Source organism: Erithacus rubecula (assembly GCF_903797595.1).
Source record: "Erithacus rubecula genome assembly, contig: SUPER_Z_unloc_2, whole genome shotgun sequence".
Lineage (NCBI taxonomy): Eukaryota > Metazoa > Chordata > Aves > Passeriformes > Muscicapidae > Erithacus > Erithacus rubecula.
In genome coordinates, this window is record NW_027635860.1 from 618,703 (window position 1) to 637,850 (window position 19,148).

The 19,148-nt window shown below is 40.3% G+C and overlaps 1 protein-coding gene across 3 annotated transcripts in view; it reads left to right on the plus strand.

Annotated features, from left to right (window-relative positions):
• The window catches only part of HOOK3 (hook microtubule tethering protein 3), an 89,802-nt gene that overhangs the window by 58,726 nt on the left and 11,928 nt on the right, over window positions 1–19,148 (plus strand). For all 3 annotated transcript variants that reach the window (XM_079331277.1, XM_079331276.1, XM_079331278.1), the window contains exons 13-21: window positions 1,160–1,247; window positions 1,808–1,877; window positions 7,643–7,783; window positions 9,874–9,961; window positions 14,982–15,016; window positions 15,820–15,902; window positions 17,188–17,288; window positions 18,329–18,433; window positions 18,535–18,606. In XM_079331277.1, the coding sequence (XP_079187403.1) occupies window positions 1,160–1,247; window positions 1,808–1,877; window positions 7,643–7,783; window positions 9,874–9,961; window positions 14,982–15,016; window positions 15,820–15,902; window positions 17,188–17,288; window positions 18,329–18,433; window positions 18,535–18,606 (783 nt within the window). The remainder of the gene's footprint in view (window positions 1–1,159; window positions 1,248–1,807; window positions 1,878–7,642; window positions 7,784–9,873; window positions 9,962–14,981; window positions 15,017–15,819; window positions 15,903–17,187; window positions 17,289–18,328; window positions 18,434–18,534; window positions 18,607–19,148) is intronic.

Sequence of the window (19,148 nt, forward strand, 5' to 3'; positions counted from 1 at the left end):
CCACAGGTCACAAACTAGGTAGTGGTATCTTGTCAGTTATATTTTGGAAGTAGTTACTGAAATTGATTTTATCCTTTTCCTTATGTTCTGGCAAAGCATGGTGATGTTTGATATCTTCATCAAAGTAGCTTGGAATTTTATGTCTGTGGTGTTATAAGTTCTAAGATAATTATTGAGCTGTTTGTACCAGTGAAGCCCTGGAGCTTTTTCAAGTCACTAAAATATTCTGGCATTTGCCAATCAACCTTTAGGAAAATAAAATGCTGCCAGCCAATACTACTCCATATCTACACAGAGGCAAGGTCTGTTCTGGACCATTCAGTAATACTGAACATGTCTGTTTTTGGAGCAAACTACAACTTGGATCATTACATAGTAGCCATTTTCTTTCCCTTTTTTTGACTGTTGGCAACCTTCTGAACAAAAAAGTGGTGCTATCTGTAGATTCTCATTTTTTTGCCGGAAGGGTACTTGTGCCAAATTGAGAGAGAATTTGCCTGATGCTACTGAATAGCACATCTCTCTGGATCCCCAGGTGATCTGTTCTTCAGTTCTCTTTGGTCTAAGTCTTACACAACTAGTTTTCTTTCATGTCCAAGATGCTGGTGAAAGACAAGGCCAGCTGACACACAGAAGAAATGTGATGTGGAAATGCCACTCATACTTTCACTGGTGAAAGACAAAATGAAGCAAAAGCAGTTTGTTTGTTTGTTATATTGATTCTGTATTTACCTGTTCGTTATTTCACTCCTGGTTGAATCTTGTGTTCATGGTGAGGGAAACATCCATGGTTTCTCAACTGACCTCCATTTCCCTTGGAATCAGCCCCAGTGAAAAGAAAAATAACATAGCTGAGTGGCCCCAGTGGATACTGTTTACTACCTGGGGCCATTGTGTCACTAGTATCTTGATTTTATAAGTTTATACCCCTGCTATTCTTAGTCCAATAAGATCAGCAACATTTCTCCCAAAATAACCCAAACCACTGTTTGTGTGGAATATATAATATTTACATTTATTCTGTTATGAAATAGACTGAGATATCTTAATTTAAAAGTAATTTCTGAAGTTGCATTGAATTATTTTTGAAATTTTGAAGGCTGTTATAAATGGATTTGTACTGCCAAAATTGATATTCATTCTCTTTCCAATTATTCAGAGATTAAGAACAGAAAGGGATTCTTTGAAAGAAACTATTGAAGAACTTAGATGTGTACAAGCTCAGGAGGGTCAACTCACCACTACAGGTAAAGGACAAATAAGGAGATTAAATACTTCTTTTCTAAAGTGCACAGGAGTTTTCTGTAGAGTATTGAATGTGCTTTTTTTTAGCACGGAATAAATTTAAGCTCTTCTAAAATCAGCAGTGATAACGTCAAGTACTCATAGCTTCATAAGAAAGCAAAAGCTTCAAATGGTATTTCAGTCAATCAGAAATTGTAGTCTCCTCTCCAGTGGGGTATTTTTGTCACGTATATCTGGTTTCTATGTAGTTACATAGTTTTATTTAGAGAGAGATTTTCTCATGATGTTTCCTGTGTTAGAGTTCATTTGCATGTGTAATCTTGTCCTTGTACCTTTGTAGTTCTTAGATAAGTTAATGATCAGAAAATAAACTGCAACATTATTTCTTCAGAATAGATAAAATCAGAAGTAATGAAATGAAGCAAATGAAATGGTGCTTGTCCATCAGTCTTGCTGTGGCCTTTGTGTCGTTTTACATTGCCCAGTAGTAATCTGAAACTTCTAGAACAATGTCTACTTCTTCTCATATAAAAAAGTAAGTGGTGTGCTTTTCCTTACTCAGGATTGATGCCTCTGGGAAGACAAGAGCCTTCAGACAGTTTAGCAGCAGAAATCATTACTCCTGAAATAAAGTAAGCTGATGCATGTTTTGTTTTACTAACCTCTGCAATTGTCAATGGCAAGTTGAACGTGAGTCAGCAGTGCTCTGGCAGCCAGGAGGGCCAGCTTTGTCTGGGAGTGCATCAGGCACAGCATCACAGCTGGGCAAGAGAGGAGATTGTCTCGCTCTGCTCTGCACTGGGACAGAGTCCTGTGTGCAGTTTTGGGTGCCATAATATGAGAAGGACATAAGACTGTTAGCATCCAAAGGAGAGTCAAGGATGGATTAGGGCCTTGAGGGGAAGCTATATGATGAGTAGCTGAGGTCACTTGTTCTGTTCAGCCTGGAGGAGACTGAGCAGATCAAGTGACCTCAGCTTGATCTTATGGTGGTCTCCACCTTCCTTACAAGAGGAAGAGGAGAGGCAGACATTCATCCCTTCTGTGTTGTGACCAGTGACATGACCCAAGGAAATGGTCTGAATTTGTGTTGGGGAAGGTTTAGGTTGGATATTAGAAACAGCTTCTTGTTGTCGCCTTGTTTTGTTAGCCTCGAGCTTGATGATGTTGCCAAAAGAGTTGAGCATTTATGGGTAAGAATTAAAGGGAAGGCCACAGGGCAGATATTTTGGTGCATGTGTTATAGACCACTTGTCCAGGATGTGGTATACTATAATTAGCTGGGAGAGGTCTTGAGATTGCTGGCCTCTCTTCTTATGGAGGACTTCAATTTACCAGATTTCTGCTGCAATCCCAGTGGTTTGGGTGGGATAGGACCTTAAGCCCACCCAGTTCCACCCCTCCCACCTTGTGATCCAGGCAATCCCATACTGATTTGGGAGAGACAGGACCCTCAATCCCACCCAGCCCCACCCCTCCCACAGCCCAGCAGCCCTGCTTGTGCTTCATGGTGACAGAGTCCCAGGACATGTTGATGCTCTTGATGTGCCCGAGGGGGGTGAAGGCCTGCCGGATGGTGTCCTCGCCCAGCTCGTAGTAGATGGAGCCCATGTAGACCTGCACATGATGGTGAGCACCTGCTGCCTCTGAGCCACCATCTGTAGTGAGACAAGGACTGGCCACTCAGTGCCGGGCTGGCCGAACCCCCGGGGCCTCCTCCCCCTGCTGTTCCCTCTGAGGAGCCAGCCCAGGCACAGCTCTGGCAGAGCCTGGATCACAAGGAGTTCCCTGCTGGCTGCACAGGGCGCTGGAGCAGAGCTCACTCCCAGATAAAGCTGAGTCTCCCCCAGCCTTATGTCATCTCCAGCCAGGCCTGCAGCACAAGGGAATCTCCTGGCTCTAGGGCAGCCTCCCCCTCCAAGCAGCAAAGGGCTGAGCTCTGGGCATGGGGACAATCTCTCCTGCTCCACCCCCCACCCCCACCACACCAAGAGCACAGACCCATCTCTGGGCATTCCCACCCCTGCCCCACAGGGTCTGCAACTGGGAACACTGGGAAGCTCACCCTGCTCCCTGTGGCACCAGAGCCTCCTCCCCACCCCTGGCAGTCCGAGATCCAGGCACCATTCCCAGAGTTCAACAGCAAAGCCAAACATGCCATGGCCCAGTGGGACATGGTGCCAGCACTTATCCCTGTACTGGTGGCACTGTCTGTACTGGTGTAGTCCCAGCCACCGCTGCTGCACACAGGGGCTCTGCTGCTGTGTCCTAAGCATGCCTGGAAACCTGTTCTGGAGATAAAGTCAGCCATTCCTCACAGGAGGAATCCCAAATGCAGAGCACAGAGTGTCCCTGGTGTCTTGTCACCCCCAGAGGAGCTCTAGAGCTGTGGAGGGACGTGGCCCTGGAGATATGGGGCTCTGGAGGAGTCTCTGCCTGCACTGAGGGGATGGCTCTGGGGCGGGAGACACACTGGGGCAGGAGGAGGATGGTGCAGAGTAGCAAGTGATGCCTCTGGCCCTGCCCAGCACCACAGCAGGGAGCTCTGAGCACCCCCAGGGCACAGGGGCTGCTACCAGGACCTTCAGACCATTTTTGGGGTGCCCTAAGGAGCTCTGCCGTGCCTGGGGGACCCTGGGGCAGAGGGATGTCACAGTACAAACTTTCTTGTTTCTGGGCAAATCAGTTCTCTATATAGGGAGAAGCAACCTGATGGGACACTAGTCCTCCAGGGAACAGGATAGGACAAATTTGGAAACAGAGATATTCGGACCTTTGAGTTCCTGCCTGGGCTGTGGAGGCTGTTGGTCAGAGAGCTGGGGCAGCCTGAACTTAAACCAATCACAAGTGCTTGCCAAGGAACATTAAGAAGGGTATTTAAGCAGCAATTCTGAACAATAAAGGTGCTTTTTGTCGCATGGTCACAGAGTGCATGTCTCTCTATCTCGGCACAGCGCCGTTCAACATCATGACTGTCTTTGCAGGGGGAGACAGAAAACTGCCCAGAAATAGAGGCAGGGAATATTCTAGCCATGAGCTAGGGGAGAAATGATCAGAAAGAGAGGCAGAAAGTAGCTTGCCCAGAGCCAGGATTTGTCCTAAAGAGATGGGAAACTTTGGCCAAGAGCCAGGAAAAATGAGACAGACATGGGAAGAATAAAAAAAAATATATGAGGTTACAGAGGCCTTAATTCTGGCTGCTGCCAATGAAAGTCAACAAAAAAAGTTTCTATAAATACATTCACAATTAAATGAGGGTTAAGGAAAAACTCAATCCCTTATTGGTTGTGAGCGAGAACCGTACCAGTAAAGGACAAGGAAAAGGATGATCTACTTAAAGCCTTCTTTGCCACAATCTTTGATAATAAGATCACTGGTCTGGGAGACAGATGCGAGAAGCTGAATAGTGCCTTCACAATACAGAAGGAAACAGCTATGTGCCATTTACACCCCTGCAAGTCTGAAGGGTACTGAGGGAATGGCTGTAGACAGGTGTTGCAGAATTGACTCTGAAACAGTATTTGATTGTGAAGTAGAGCTTCTTGCTTGCTACTGTAGCAAGTAGAGGCAAGAAAGAGCCAAGAGGCAAGCCAAGTGGGCAGAGTGACCGTGTGACTGAGTGCTTCAACCTTTGAAGAGCCTGAGGCACCTCCACAGCCCCTGCCATTCTGTTTTCCAGCTGCAGGAAGAGAGTAACAATTTTGGGCATATAGAACTGGATTACTTAGAACAGTGTTGATCAGGAATCTGAACAGGTTCTATCCGTGGGCAGAGGACAATTGCATGAAGTTCAACATTGCTAAAGGCTAGGTCCTGCTGTTGGGTCACAACAACCTGTGCAGTGCTACAGGCTTGTAGAAGAGTGTCTGAAAAGATTCACAGCGGGAAGTAATCGTAGAGTCACAGAACAGCTTGGGTTAGAAGGGACCTTAAACGTCATTTTGTTCCACCTCCACTGCAATAGGCAAGGACACCTTCCAGTGGACCAAGCTGCTCAAATCCCCATCCAGCCTTGCCTGGAACACTGCCGGGTATGGGGCATCCAGAACTCCCTTTGGCATTGCCTCCAAACCCTCAAAGTAAAGAATTTCTGTTTAATATCTAATCTAAACCACCATTTTTCAATTTAAAGACATTCTGTTTTGTTTTGTGTCTCCATGCTCTTGTAAAAAAATCTGTCTCCAGCTCCCTAGCTGGCTCCTTTCAGGTACTGTAAGGCTGCTTTAAGGTATCCCTGGAGTCTGATCTATAAGCCCAACTCTCTCAGCCTGTTTTTGTAGTAGAGGTGCTCCATCCTTGTGATCACCTTACTGGCTTCCTCTGGACTCGTTTAATTTATTGACATACTTCCCGTGCTGTGACCCCAGAGCCAGATGCAGGGTTCCAGGTGAGGTCTCACCAGAGCAGAGCAGAGGAACAGAATCCCCTCCCTTCCCTGCTGTCCACACCACTTTGGATGCAGCCCAGGACACATTTGACTTTCTGTACTGGGAGTGCCTCTGTCTGGGTCATGTCCAGCCTCTCACCCACCAGCACCCTGTCCTGGTTTGAAAGGACAGGTGTCTGCCAGTAAGGGCAGAAGTTTCCCTTAGGAATAGAGACTTTGGTTCCACTTCCCCCCCCACCAAGTATTATAATTGTATGAATCAAGGACTCTGAGGCAGAGATAAGGGGGGGTGGGAATAACAGCTCTTTTACTAATATATCTAACTGTACAAACAGAAAGCAATAACAGTTAATATTGCTAACAGAACGGAATAGATAACTCAGTGTCAGTCCCTTTAGATGCAAGCACGCTGTTTCTGTGCTTAGTCCAGAGCCCGGATGTGCCAGAGGGCAGACGGGAACGAAGGCAGGAGGGAGGGGGGAGGGGCAGCAGCGGCCACGCCGGTCTCGGGTGGGAACGGGCTGGAGCGGCGGCTCCTCGCTCACCGTGTGTGTCCGGGGGATCAGCTGTGTCCACAGAGGCAGGAGGCTGGAACGGGGCAGATGCAGGGCAGGTGGTCGCAGAGGGTCTGGCTCTCCTGTGCTCGGCCGCGTGGCTGAACGATCCCAGGCGTCCTCCTCCCGGCTCGCCAGAAACCCGAGTGCCCTCCCGGAAGCCTCAGAGGCCCCTCCGGGGCCGTCCCCACCCACCCCCTTTGTCTGGACCCATCAGGGACCCTGGGTGTAGCCCGGCCAGCTCCATTGGCATGATAATGGGAAAAATTCTTTCAATTGACACAGTAACAGAAAAACACTCAACCCCCAACACACCCCCAAGACCTTCTCACAGGGCTGCTCACCATCTGTTCATCCCCAGCCTGGGCTGATACCAGGGATTGCCATAGGCCAAGTGCAGGATATTACACTTGGCCTTGTTCAACTTCATGAGGTTTTCATGGCCCTACTTCTTCAGTTTATCCAGATCCCTTTGGATAGCACCTGTTGTTCTGGAGTGGATTTGGTGCTGTTGGTTGACTGCAGCTAACATGACCCATTGAATGCCTAGGTGGCCTAGAAGGCCAATGGCATCACCACTAGAATGGCCAGCAGGACCAGGAAAGGGATTGTCCCCTGTGCATGGCATTGGTCAGGCCACCCCTCATGTTCTGTGTCCCGTTTTGCACCCCCTCACTACAGGAAGGACATTGAGGGGCTGGGGTATGTCTGGAGAAGGACAGTAGAGCTGGAGAAGGGCCTGGAGAGTTAATTCCTATGAGGAGCAGGTGGTTGTTCATACTGGAGAAAGGAGGCTTAGGGGTGACCTACAACAACCTGAAAGGAGGTTGTAATGAGGTGTGGGTTGGTCTTTTTTCTTGAAGCTGTGCTGGAGAGGTTTAGATTGGGTGTTAGGAATCATTTGTTCACTAAAAGGGGTTATCAACCATTGCATCTAGGAAAATGATTAAGTTGTCATCCCTGGTGGTGTTTAAAAGATGTGTAGATGTGGTGCTTAAGGGACATGGTTCTGTGGTGGACTTGGCAGTGCTAGGTTTGTGTTACATCTTGATGGTCGTAAAGAGTCTTTTCAACCCAAATGATTCTGTGATTCTCTGTAAACAGACCAAGGGTTGAAGTGGCTTGCTCAGGTTTGTGTAGTAGTTCAGTGACAGCTGATATTACAATGTTTCTTCACACTTAGTATTAAGTTTTACATTTTCTGTTCTTCCTATAAACTTGTTGAGCTGTACTCTGAGATCTGATGGGAGTTCTGAGGTAATTTCCGTGTGTTCTGCATTCTGTAATTACAACTCCTTAAACTGGGTTTGTATTTGGGGGTTTGAGGACATGATTGTTGTTGCAGCATTTCCCTTTAAAAGATTGTTTATGTTATTATTTTACTTCTTTCTTTGTTTTCTTTGTTATAGATATTGGCATTATTTTTTTTTTACAAAATCATGTTCTATGTATTTAGGGAGAAACTCATCCGCCTTCAGCATGAGAACAAGATGTTAAAATTGAACCAAGAAGGTTCTGACAATGAGAAGATTGCCTTGCTGCAGAGCCTTCTCGATGATGCAAACTTACGGAAGAATGAACTGGAGACAGAAAACAGGTAAGAAATTTTGTCCTTTGCTTCAGCTGACTTTCCTGCAGGCTGGAGAAGAAAGACATGGATTTAATGGAATTAGTCTTGTGAAAGACCACAAGGATATGTGATTATAGGACTGCATAGTCTTTGTATGAATGAAGTCTGAGGGTTAGAGACTATTGTAGCCTAGAAAAGTGAAGGCTTAGGTTAAATCTTATCAATGTATCTTATCAAAGTGCATGATGGGAGGGTCTAAAGAAGGTGGAGACAGACTTGTCAGTAATACTCAGGAACAGGGCAAGAAGCTGTGGGCAGAGCTTAAAACACATTACATTTAATCTAAATGTAAGAACATACTTTTTTTCTCACTGTGAGGGTTGCTGAGCACTGGAGTATGTTGCCCAGAGAGGTTGTCTCCATTCTTGTAGATACTTAAACTCAGCAGGCATGTTCCTCAGCAGCCTTCTCTAGCTGACACTGCTAGGTTGAGCCAATCAGCGTACAGATATCCATGGTACCAGAGAGAGTGTATCAAAGCATGCCACAGTATGTGGCTGATAGTGATGTGAGGCTGCTTTCTGTTTAAATTTTGAATCTGTTCTTTATCTAGTCTTCCCCTATCTTCCCCTTCAACTGGGGGGAGGTGCTTGAAGCCTGAAAGAAGGTATAAAATACTGCACTCACTTCAAGAAAGACAAGAAAAAAATCATGAGGAACGACAGAGATTGGTCAGCCACAGCTCGATTTCTGGAAATTCACAAAATAAGTCCATCTGGAATCTATTTCCATGAGGGACAGGAAAGTAACTGGCAAATGTCAGCATGAATTTTTTCAGAGCAAGTCATGCCTAACTAATCCAGTTGTCTTGGCAATGAGGTGACAGCACATGTGAAGAAGGGCGAAACAGAACTGTACTTAGCTTTAGCAAAGCCTTTGATAAAGTGTCCTATGGTAACCTTTTGTTCAGAATGGCTAGGTATAAACTAAGTTAGTAGACAATAAAGTGAGCAAAAAAAATTGATTGGACAGTGATCAGACAGCTGAACCTAAAGCAATATTGTCAGTGAAATGGAACCCAACTGGTAACCAGTTTCTCAACCAGTACGAGTGCTGTTCATCACTTTTCATTAACAACTTCACTGATGAGAGGGGCTGCACTCTTAGCAAGTTTGAGAATGGTAGCACTTTAAGATGTCCTGAAAGGGAAAGCTGTTATTCAAAGGAGCTCAATAGTCCAGAGAAATTATGGAACCGCTGTCCCTGGCTATGGAGCAGCTCTGCAGCAAAAGCTCTGGAGTCCTAGTGGGTGGCAGAGGAGGATGTGTTATCTGGGGACCTTGCCATTTACTGTGGTTTGGACTGTCCTCACTGAGACGCAGACAGTATAGGAAAATGATTGTTCACCTGCCACCAGTACTTACGATATTACGTCTGGACAGAGCGTGTAATTTTGGATTCCCCTGTACCAGAGAGTTAGGAATGTGTAGCATGTACTGCTAAAGTGAGCGACGCTGCAATGTGTGATAGGTGGGATAAAACTTGAGAACTGGGTTTGTCCAGGCCAAAGGAAAGGTGATGTAGAGGACAGTGTACTGTGAACTGCATCTGCCTGATGGGAAGGCAGATTTGGTCTGTTCTCAAGAGATTAGTAGTGGAAGGACAGGAAGCAACAGACAAAGTAGGGAATATAGGTCTAAGCTCTAGAAGAGAAGCTCAAAGAGACTGTTAGACTTCTGTCCTTACAAGTGTTCAAACTTGGTACTGGATATGGTTCCCAGCAATCTTCTGTAAGTGTACCTGCTTTGAGGAGGTTTGATCTAGGCTTCATGTGGACATCCCTTCCAAACTACAGGTTTATAGGGTTCTGTAATGGTGTAAAAGCATAAGCTAGTGGCTCTCACACAGTAAAACTGGCTATTAAAAGTCAGTCTTTTATGTATGTAGAGCTGATTTTTGCATGCATTTATGTTGTTCTTAAGGAATATGAGAATGATCTGGATGTTATAATCTCTTAAACTTCTGTAAAATCTAACTAGTGCTATAATTTTTTGTGAGTAATTTACAGTATTGCATTTTTTTTGTTTTTTGAAAAACCAATATTTTCTCTTTCCTAGATTGGTAAATCAGAGACTTCTGGAAGTACAGTCCCAGGTTGAAGAACTACAAAAATCTTTGCAGGATCAAGGTTCAAAAGCTGAAGATGTAAGTAGAAATGTACATCAAACTTACATTCAAGTAGCTACCATTTTTGAAACTTTCACCTTTTTGTAATAAAAGAAAAATTGTTAAAGAATTATATGAACTGAGATTTCTAATAGTTTTGTGTATTTGCTTGTATGGTCTTACCAATAAATTGTGCTTCTCTAACTAGGATGTGAGACAGTTATCTAGAACAGAAAACCATCCTATGTAGAGAAGGTGTCACTCATGTTTTATTTAAATATTTGTGTCTGTTGCAATAGAAAACTCAGCATTAAATAGAGAGCTTTGCAGGGAATTAAGGAAATGTTGATTCTCCATGAATAAAGCATCTGAAGTTATTTTGGGTTTAGTTTTCTTAAAGAAAGTTAAGGCCTTTCCAGCCACCAAAAGGTCTGTAATTCTTCATGTAAAGTATTTCAGAATGAAAAACACCAGTTGGACCAAAACTTTAAAAAAAGTCAAATAATTAGGCCCTCAACACAATGCAGCATTTTCTGTTTCTGTATACAGAGTTAACTTTATTTAAAATGTAAGACACATTGTAACTGAGTTAGCGTGGAAAACAACTTTCAGTCTTCCACTCAAAAATTGTTTATTATCTTCTGTATTTCAAAAAAGAAGCTCTAGAACTTTTTTGAAGCAGCAATTTGTTGGACTGTACATTCATAATATGCTCACAATTTCAGTGTATCATGTTGCTAATTGGCAACAAACTGTAATGTGCTGCTTTCTATTTTTGTGGATTTGTTTTAACTAATTTATATAAAATAGTGAAAGTTTTTATTAGATGCTTATGTTCATTTAAGATTGTGTTAAATTTAGTTTACCCTTTTAATTTTCAGAATAAACTATATGAATGTTAAACACCTAGTTGATTTTCAACAAGATTATTTCCTGAGTAACTTAGAATGTTTTTTAGGATGCACGTTAAAATACGTATATTCTGAAATGTTCTTTGTTGTCTTGATATTGGCCAAAACATTTTTTGGGTAAGCAAGAATATGAAAGAATTTTTCTCAGATACTGAGTATTGTAAATGATCCCTGTCAAATTGTATTTATCTTTATTTACTGCAGTTGTGTCCGTTTTGAGGCTCTTGTTGGGTGTGTCTGCACTCATGGCTTCTATGTTGGTCTGCACATAGAAGTGGTGATTTATGGGCACTGATCTCGGGCCTGTTTTGCTGAGATAGATCTGTAGGATTTAATTTACTATTAAGGAAGCAAAAGGGTGAGTGTAGACTCAGGAAACTGTTGAGGATGCAAGAACCTCTGACATTGTGGTCTCCTCATGCAATCTCCCTTGCAATGCAGAGCAAACTTCATAAGTTAAACCCAACTGCTCAAATAGATCAAAGTTGTGCTGAGATGACCTGAATTGTCTGTAGGATAGCCATACAAAAAAAAAGTGATTCTTCAGAAACATATGAAAAAGCAATGGGAGAGACATGGCATACAGTTCACCATACAGTTCATGGTGAACATAATTTTTAGTTCCACTCTTTTTTGCTATTTTTCTGCAACAATGTACTGAAATTTGTATTTTTATGCACTTACACTGTAAATGTGCTCAATCCAGAAAATTGACACTTGGTTTTAATTCAGTCCAGAAATGTGTGGTGAGAGCTCAGGTTTGCTTTTCATTGGGTCTTTTTTGTTTGTTTGTTTGTTTTGACCTTTTTTCTCTTAAGTTTTGTTTGGTTTTAAAGCTGAAGTTATTTTTGCACATGCCCAAGAAGGTACAGTGTCATAACCCAGTAGGCGAGTGCCCTTGCAGTGTTACATGCTGTGTGCCAAGGTTCACAAGGACAAGCAGTTTTGATTTTTTACTGCACTGCAATGGAAGTCAGCTGTGCCATGATGGGCACTGACACATTCTGTTGGGATGCATGATTAGTCCATCCCTTGTATTACCTTGCTATCCAGGCAAAGGCTCCTTACCCATATCTTCCAGACTACAGAATCAATTCAGATATATCTGGTGTGCTGAGAATAGGTTTTATTTATTTTCCCCCAGAACGCAGTAGTCATGTGGGTCTACTCAGCAGTTACCTGGACAGCTTTGACTATATCATTTGCATGTCTTATCACTGTCTTTTATCATCCTTGTTCTCCTGTTCTCTGCCCTAATCCCTTCCTGTATAAACACCCTGCCTTTAGTCACTTCTGCTTCACTTGTTAAATCCATTTCAGACCTAATGTTTTTCAAAATGTAACATATACAGTCTTGGCCTTACGTGGGGTTACTGATACATCTCCATAAAAGGTCCATGGAACTCTGTTACCTCTTCAGTTACCCACTGTTGTATGACTTTGCATAATTCAGCCACTTTTTCATTTGGTGAGGCACTGGAACAAGTTGTCCAGGGAAGTTGTGGATGACCCATCCATGGAATATTCAAGGCTGGGTTGGACAGGGCTCTGAGCAACCTGATCTACTTGAAAGTGTCCCTGTTTTTTGCAGGGCTTTGGACTATGTGAAATTTGAAAGTGCTTTCCAATCTGAGCCATTCTGTAATTACTCTCAGCATCCTTGGAATCTGACCATCCATCGTGGTGCTGTTCTGTGACTTTCATCACCCCACAGTGTTACCAATCTGATGCAGCAGTGTTTTGGAGTGATGTCCCATAGTTTCCCACACCCCACTAAGTTAGCTTAACCTCAGGCCAGAACCTAGCCATCTGCCCCAACCTCAACATCTAAAATGAAATCAATTTTTGCCCTAAAAAGGGGGACAGACTTGTTCTTTTGGCTTGTTTAAGCATGAAAGGAACTTCAAGCAAACAATCCTTTTATTTCTGTAGTGTTTATGAGACTCATCTTCCTATAAAAGAATAATTAGACTAATTGCATTTTAGATTTGTATGAGTCTTTAAAGTTTACTGATACTCCAGAAATCCCGGAAGTAATGTTTGCCCATTTTTAGAGTGATCTGTTTGAGTTTTTCTGCCAACTATATACAGGATCTTTGGGTGCCTCGAATGGCACATTGAATGTTTTAGTCTTATTCCTAATCATGTGTCTTGGGTGAATTAATATGGGTAAACTCATTTCTGCTTCTATTAATTGTTCGGGCTGTTTATAACAATTAGTTTCTTGCTTGTGAAAACATGATCTCTCTAGCTGGGAGAGGGGTTACTCCCTCAACAGTGCAGGTACTAGGTAAATAATACACCAGTGGAATCAGTGTTGACTAATAGTTGTGTCAGTTTCAAAATAAACCCAAGCTTAATACAAGGACGCAAAAAAAAAAAAAAAAAAAAAAAAAAAAAAAAAAAAAAGCTGAGGTCATTTTGATTTTATTTCCTTAGGGAAATGGGCACTGCTTCCAACTTTTTCCCTTTCTTGTCCAGCCAGCTGGTAGTCCCCTAAATGATCAGATATAAGTGATGAAGACAGTTTAGATGATTTGTTGCTGATAAAGATGCATATGAATATATTTTGTTACAGAAAAGGTGGTGCTGCTGCAGTTGTTCAGAGGGAAAGAAAAAAGCCAGGTGGTCAAAACCTGCAGATCCCTAGCTGTTGCAAATTTCTGTTAAGTCAGTAGAGCCATCTTGACTTATTTTTATGGCTCCCCACCTTTCTTGTCATGCATTAAGAAAATCTCTTTTGTAATAATGAAAAAACACGCCCCAGGAATGTGATCAAAGACAGTATTTTGAAATATAACTAAACTTTAAAAAACAGCTTTTTGAGTGCACACAGTCATTTTTTTCTGTTAGCAAAGTGACTAAATCTTTGTTGAGAGAACATTGGAGAAAAAACAAATAAGTAATTTTGTTGATGATTTTATCTTATATTATGATGATGCTGTGGACCATCAGTAACATGCTAACTTTCCCCTGTAGTTAATACTATATAAATACAAACTAAAAAGGCAGTTGCAGATTTAAATATTCTACATTTGCTTTGTATTCAATCAATGTGGCAATAACACAGTTCAGCATCACACCACAAAAACACCTGCATCTCTTAATTCTGGTTGTAGCCCTACAGAATGGCTGTTTTCCTTGGTTTTGTTAATTGTATGATTTTTGTTTTGAAATTTTCCAAAATAGCAGTTGCTTTCCTTTGGAATTCTGATTTAAACACAATTATTTGTAAACGTGCTTCTTTATTATCTTTATATTTTTGGGTTTAGTGACATGTTTTAAAAAATGTTACAAGATGAAATTGCTCATGAGAACAGAGGAAGAAATTGCACATGTGTGAAAAATACATAGCTTTAACTTTTTCTGTTCATGACTTTCTAAATAGTTTCTTCTGTTGGCTGCTGTTTTGCTTTATACTAATGTCATCTCTGTTTCTTGGCATGGGCTTCTGCTCAAGGCTATTGTGAGTATGGCTTTCTATTTACTTAACACTACTTTCAGTTCATAGACATTTATTGGATTTGAGGTTTTTTCCTTTTGAAAGATACTCACTGTGTATGAAGTGAGTTTAAAATTTAAAAATTACTTCAAAGTTTTTATTCAAAGAGCTTATCTAAATGTGATTTAACCAGGAAGTGGAACACTGTAAGTTGTACGGTGATTTTATGCATCTGTAATCAATAAAGATAAGAAACACATAAAAGATGAATTTTTTGCTACACTGCAGTTAGAAATACTCTACTCCTTCTGGTTTTCTGTGGGGATGGGAATTTACTTCAACTAATTTGCTACATGTCTTCATGCAAGTTGCAATGCAATATTGATAGGACAGCTTTTCTTGCGAATTTTGCTGCACTTTCCAATAGAAAGTACTGAAAAAATTAAAACAACTGCCTTAGAATTCTGTCATTTATGGATCTTGCTTTTATTGATCTAGTTCCTGGGAAAATATTTGTAAAATTCTAATAAGTCACACAGCTGTGAAGAGAAACATTGCTATACAGAGGCTTTACAGTTGTGATCTAAAACTGAAGTAAAAAGTTAGATTTTGGTTAGAATGTCAAAATTGCATGTTTTAAAATAATTTTTTAATATGTTAAAGCTTCACAATGCATTAAAATAAAACATTTAACTTTCTGTTTTAGTCAGTTCTTCTGAAAAAGAAACTTGAAGAACATCTGTAAGTATTTTTGTTTGCTTATGTTATTTGCAGTTTGAAATTATGTGTTTTTCTGTATAGTGACAAAGGCAGACAGTCATTAATCATGGATCTGGCAAATACACAACTAAGAGAGTTTAGATAACACAGGAATATTTGGAAATCTACTGTTCAGATTCTTATTATTTTTCCAGAGTAAAATATTGTGAAAGTAAGAGCGATAAGGGAACCATTATTTTGTGTTGGGTAGAAAACTTTGCTTAACATTGTGCAAATCTTGGCTCAAGAAGACTAAGTTATTTTTTCCTGGGGAAAACATGTTAATATGACAAAATTAATTTGTTTACTCTTTGGTATACATTATGGCATAGAAGGTAGTACTTTAGGAAGTGCTATCATTTTATTGTGTTATTTTTGCACATCTTTTATTTCCCTAAAAGAGTATTTGTTTTTTGACTGTCTTGCAAAAAGAAGTTTCTGTTGCCTTTGGGCTTAGCCATTCTTCCCCACTGTAGTATCAGTTATGAGTATTCATTCTAGACCCTCATTGTACAATTAGCTCTTGAGTTCTAAATTAAGCACAGTTACTGACTAAGGAACTGTTTGCTGTTGCAGTTCTCCAATACAGAGCTGTTTTTCGTCTTATCTAATGAATATTTCTGCAGTGATATTACCACTTGTCCTCATGCTCCACAGAAAAAAAAATAATCAATCATACCCTTAGAAGTACTCTCTCTCTGAGGATTTTCTGTACTGCTTAGTGCTCATTTCAAGCACAGTAATACTACTGGGGAAACAATATGTGCTTCTATGGTTTGTAACAGTGAGAAGCTCCATGAAGCTAACAATGAGCTACAGAAGAAACGAGCTATTATTGAAGACTTGGAACCAAGATGCAACAACAGTTGTGAGTTACCTGTGCAGTCCATTTCTTTTCTTTGTAAATTATTTCATGTGCAACGTTTTTAATTATAATACCTAAAAGAGGTGTCAGGTAAGCAAAATGTTCATTTGTAATGTAAGTGACATGTGCAGTTAATTTCTCTGGAAACCAAGATAACCAAAAAGTTGCTTTTAACACTTGAAGTGTGTGGGAATCACATTTTAGGAACACTGTAGCAAGAAATCATAGAATGCTAAGAAGTTAGAATGAACCTTAAAGATCATCTAGTCCCAAACCCCAGTGACATTGGCCATAGAAATACCAGCTCACTGCAATACCTGCTGTTGAACCTCAACTGTCAAGAATTTAGAAGATCCTTGCTGTTGTCACTGACTCCTTTTTACTTCCAATATGTATTCCCTCAATGTGTTTTCAAAAATATGTTGTAATTTGAGCAAACTGGTTACTGGTGAAAGAGAATATAAGATATGTATCATATTGCCAGAGGGTATGCAGAACCCCAGTATCTACGTGGTTTTTAGCACATTATTGCTGCGTTTTTTACAGAGAAGTTATGAGGAAGGTAGTCTGGATTTTTCAAATTACTAGTTATTCTAGCACAAGGCAAAAGATTGTAACTGATGGCAGCTTTTGTGGTTTGTGGTAAAATTATTTTATTCATAATGAGATGGAAGAAAAAATAAAATTTTGATTTCTGAGATCTGAGAAGCTGTATAGAAGAAGTAGAAGTAATAGTGGCTTGACATATTCTTACACCAACACAGGAAAAATCTGTGCAATTAAATTGTCCTACTGATCTTGATTGCTGCTTAAGAAAATGTGAAGGAGAAATTAAGTTTGGTATATTCACGTTACAGTTTAGTGGATTTAAGCAGGAATTGTGCCTCTTAGGAATTATTTCTCTTACATAAAATAGGAAAAATCATATTTCCCTGTATTGCATGACAAGATATTATAGTAGCTGTAAATCCTTAGTAAACCCATTTTCTAAATGTGTTCAGTGACATGATTGCTTTATGATTTTGTTTCTCTTTATTTGTCATAATTTGAAAAAGCAAAATTATGTCCCTAACAATCTATTTCATGAGATTTTATATGAGTATATATTTTTAATGTATTTCTGAGCTGTACAGTAATTAAATCTGTGATATCTGCCACATCAGGTTTCTTATGTCAGCTTTTTGTACTGAAATATATTTTAGCTGAGTCTTAAGTCTCTGTTGTAAAACTTGAAAATATGCATATATAATGATGTTATTTTTCCATGTGTGCATCTTCTGACTTGAAGCACTTAAAATTGAGGAATTACAAGAAGCTCTACGGAAAAAGGAGGAGGAAATGAAACAAATGGAAGAACGATACAAAAAGTATTTGGAAAAGGCCAAAAGTGTAAGTAGATGTGTTCCTCGCTGATTATCCCTGTCTGACAGAGACTGTATTACATGTCCCCTCTGTGGGAATGAAAATGAAGGAGGTATTTGTAGACACACTAATAAGTTGAAGGAAGCTCCATTGATTATCATCTTATTGTTTTAGTGTTTCTGGATTCATTCTGTAGATTACCCCATTTTTGAGACTCTTATTGATGCCTTTTTGCAATAAAATTATATTTTTGACTGGATCACCTTCAATAATTCTTAGATTTCTCTGATGATGTTCAGCATTCTCTTTTGCCTTTATTGCTTAATATATGCATCTGTCAAGAAGGTGACTAATACTTAATTATTGGGGATATTGTTTTATTTCAGCATGTGGACACAATGCTGATATAGGTAGAAGGATAAAAGATGAGAAGTCTATTTCTGTATAGCCAGAGGTTGTTAAAGAGTTTCACACAATTTCCTATTAAAGGCTTAATAATTCAGGTGTTTTACTGGATTTCTTCTTAGTTTAGCTCTGTTTGCTAGCACTCTTAAATGAGACATACAAGTGTACCAGATGTCCCTTCATCTTTTTAGTAGCATAACAATTATGCATGTGCCAGGGAGTACTTCTTGGCTTAACAGAGCTACCTAGAAATTACAGCATCTGATTCCCCAGGTAGGTGTATCGTAGCAAATATCCAGAAGGATAGAAGCAGTCCTTCCTCAAGCAGGAGAAATTGACAGGCATGAAAATTGTAACTATAGAGAGAAACCTTATAGAAGTTGTGTCACCATAGCCCCAAGGTAATGTAGTCTGGGTTAGGAGCTACAAATGTGGGTCTGGGATACTGAACCTCTTAGGTATCACATCTTGTCAGCAGTTTTTTTTCCCCAGTCCTGTAAAGAAGGGCCCTGTTCAGATGCTCTGTCACAGTTGATGAGAGAGGTAGACATATTTTAAGTTACATTTTTTTAAATTTCTTAACCTGACTTCAAAGGTTTTAATTACTTAACAGGATTGCTTTTGCAGGATTTAATAAAAAATACACTGGTTTTGTCTTACAGGTCATTCGCACATTAGATCCTAAACAGAACCAGGGTGCTGCTCCTGAGATTCAGGCACTGAAAAATCAGTTGCAGGAGCGGGACAGAATGTTTCATTCCCTGGAGGTAGTAATCCTTGTGTTTTGTGGTAAAAACTTATTGTTTTTTAGTTGGAGACTGATACTTTAGTACTTTGGCTTTAAATATATGGATTTTTTGTTTTATAGAAAGAATATGAGAAAACAAAAAGTCAAAGAGAAATGGAGGAGAAATTTATTGTTAGTGCCTGGTACAATATGGTAAGAATTTTTTAATTTTTTAATTCAAAAGGGAAAATAAAGGAAAGAAGTATTAATACCGTTTGTTTCTGGCATGTTTATAACAGCATTCTTCATTTACAGTATTGTAGTTTGAAAAGCATTTTCCAGCATGCAAACACAGAGGCAAATACTTTTTAGTAATCATAGGTTATCTCTATGTAAGAGTGTGTTCTTATAACAACCTTGTGGAAAACAAAAAAATAAGTTTGTGATTTTCAAGTTTTAAAATCAGAAGTGGTTCAGATCACTATTTTGTAATCTCACCCCTTCACTTATACAATTACAGTGCTCAAATTTACTTTGATTCACTGTCCAGTCTTCCAGTTGTTTCTAATGAAGGGGCACTATCAAAGCAATTCATCTTACTTGCAATTCAGTTGAAGTGCTCTGAGAAATGGTCCATTTAAGTTGGGTGTAAATATAGCCCCATATGAAGAGTGAGAGCATTGGCAAGACCCTCACTTAAATTTTTCAAAGAATAAATTTGGTTAGACAATATGTATGGTCTGTGCAGCTATAGA